Raw genomic sequence first — 1,539 nt, 5'->3', positions numbered from 1 at the left:
AAATTTCAATCTAACCCAGCTGCCTACAGCACAAAGAGGGTCTGTCTTCTAGGAAGCAAATGGAAGGAGGCAGCAGCCCTCCTACAATGTTTTCCTTTTGTGCTTTGCCTTCCTTAGAGCAGTAGATAAACACACAGCTCCCAGGGGAGAGATTTCGAAAGCTGGGACCCAGGTGACCAAGGCCATCTCCCGCCCCCTCTCTGATTGCAGCTAGTAGTACAGGGAAGTGGACTGGGCTCCCACTGAGTCTGGCGCCTCATTACCACCATCCCCACAAGAAAACAAGGGTAATTGTTCTCACCCCTCCCCCACTAAGCGCTAGTGAATGTTGTCTTGCAGAGCCTTCTCTAGAGACCTTGAGCAGAGCAGGAATGGGAGGGCACCCAGCAGTTCTAGCCTATGCCTGTCACCCTCCAGCCCGAAGCTTCTCTGCCACACAGACAGATGAAGCTCTTAGGAACCCTGATTAAATAATGAAGTCTCCAAGGTAGTGTTTGTGCCTGGAGACGCAATGGACTGGCGCTGCCAACTAAAAGAGAGCCTGGGCTCAGTTTTTCATGACAGGAAGCAAGGCCTTTCCACTGGAATCCAGAAAGACTTCCCTGGGCAACACTTGTCCTGTGTCCTACTGCTCGGGGGTCGCTGTGGGAGCCACTAAGAAGGATGGTGGTGTCACAGAAAATGGGCCCGGTCTACTTCCTAGTGTTTGCTGCTTGACGTTGAACAAGCTTTTAATGTCTTTCCATCTCTTTCTTCATCTGTAAAATGAAAATGGCACTTGTACCTCTCCAGAAGGCTGTGGGGAAAGTTAAATGAGCTAAGCTATAAAATGCACTTAGCACAGGCCTGGAACAGATGACTCAGGCAATGTGTAATCATCACTAATAAAACTGTTAGTACAGTCACCGTAGAATAACAATGTAGATCTGTTTTTCTAACAGAGAGGATCCCATTATGTAGTCTAGGCTGGCCTGGAACTCACAGCGACCCTCCAGCCTCAGGCTGCTGGCGTTACAGGCGGGCGCCACATCGATTTGAAATAAAAAAAAAAAAAAAAAATGCAACTGTTCCAAAGAAACCTGTGTTGATGTCTCAGTCCACAAAGCCTTAGGCAGTAAATAAATAACCAAATACATTAACGTGTTCTGACTTTCTTCCTAGGTCATGAGGGTCGAATTGGAATGGCCTCCATCAGGATGAAAGAAAACTCAGAGTTTGATGGGAAGAAGCTCTTTCAGCACGTTACTGACTACCTGCCATCCTACGCGAGGCCGCGCTTCCTGCGAGTACAGGTGAGACTGTGACACGGGGGAAGGAAACCACTGACCTGAAAGGTACCTGGGACGGGTTTGCATTCTCTAAAACCAAAGAATGAATTTTATGAGCAAATGGAGGTTAAGAGCAGAATATTTTGGGGGGGAAAGAAAGCTCCTGTCCAAGAGAGAGGGACAGAAGGGGGACCCAAGTGGGTTGCCCAGGAATCTCTTTCAGAGACTTTTATAGAGTAAAACCATGTGGTGAGGTAGGTCTAAGGTGGAG

At 48.1% G+C, this 1,539-nt stretch overlaps 1 protein-coding gene across 2 annotated transcripts in view; it reads left to right on the top strand.

The window, feature by feature from the left end:
• Window positions 1-1,539, top strand: part of Slc27a2 (solute carrier family 27 member 2) — a 45,872-nt gene that overhangs the window by 33,611 nt on the left and 10,722 nt on the right. For both annotated transcript variants that reach the window (XM_023724025.1, XM_004639008.2), the window contains exon 9: window positions 1,162-1,292. In XM_023724025.1, the coding sequence (XP_023579793.1) occupies window positions 1,162-1,292 (131 nt within the window). The remainder of the gene's footprint in view (window positions 1-1,161; window positions 1,293-1,539) is intronic.

The sequence above is a fragment of the Octodon degus genome, unplaced genomic scaffold (genome assembly GCF_000260255.1).
Source record: "Octodon degus isolate 3935 unplaced genomic scaffold, OctDeg1.0 scaffold00105, whole genome shotgun sequence".
Classification (NCBI taxonomy): Eukaryota; Metazoa; Chordata; class Mammalia; order Rodentia; family Octodontidae; genus Octodon; species Octodon degus.
Note: the sequence above shows the minus strand (reverse complement) of the source record. Positions and strands in the feature narration are given on the sequence as shown.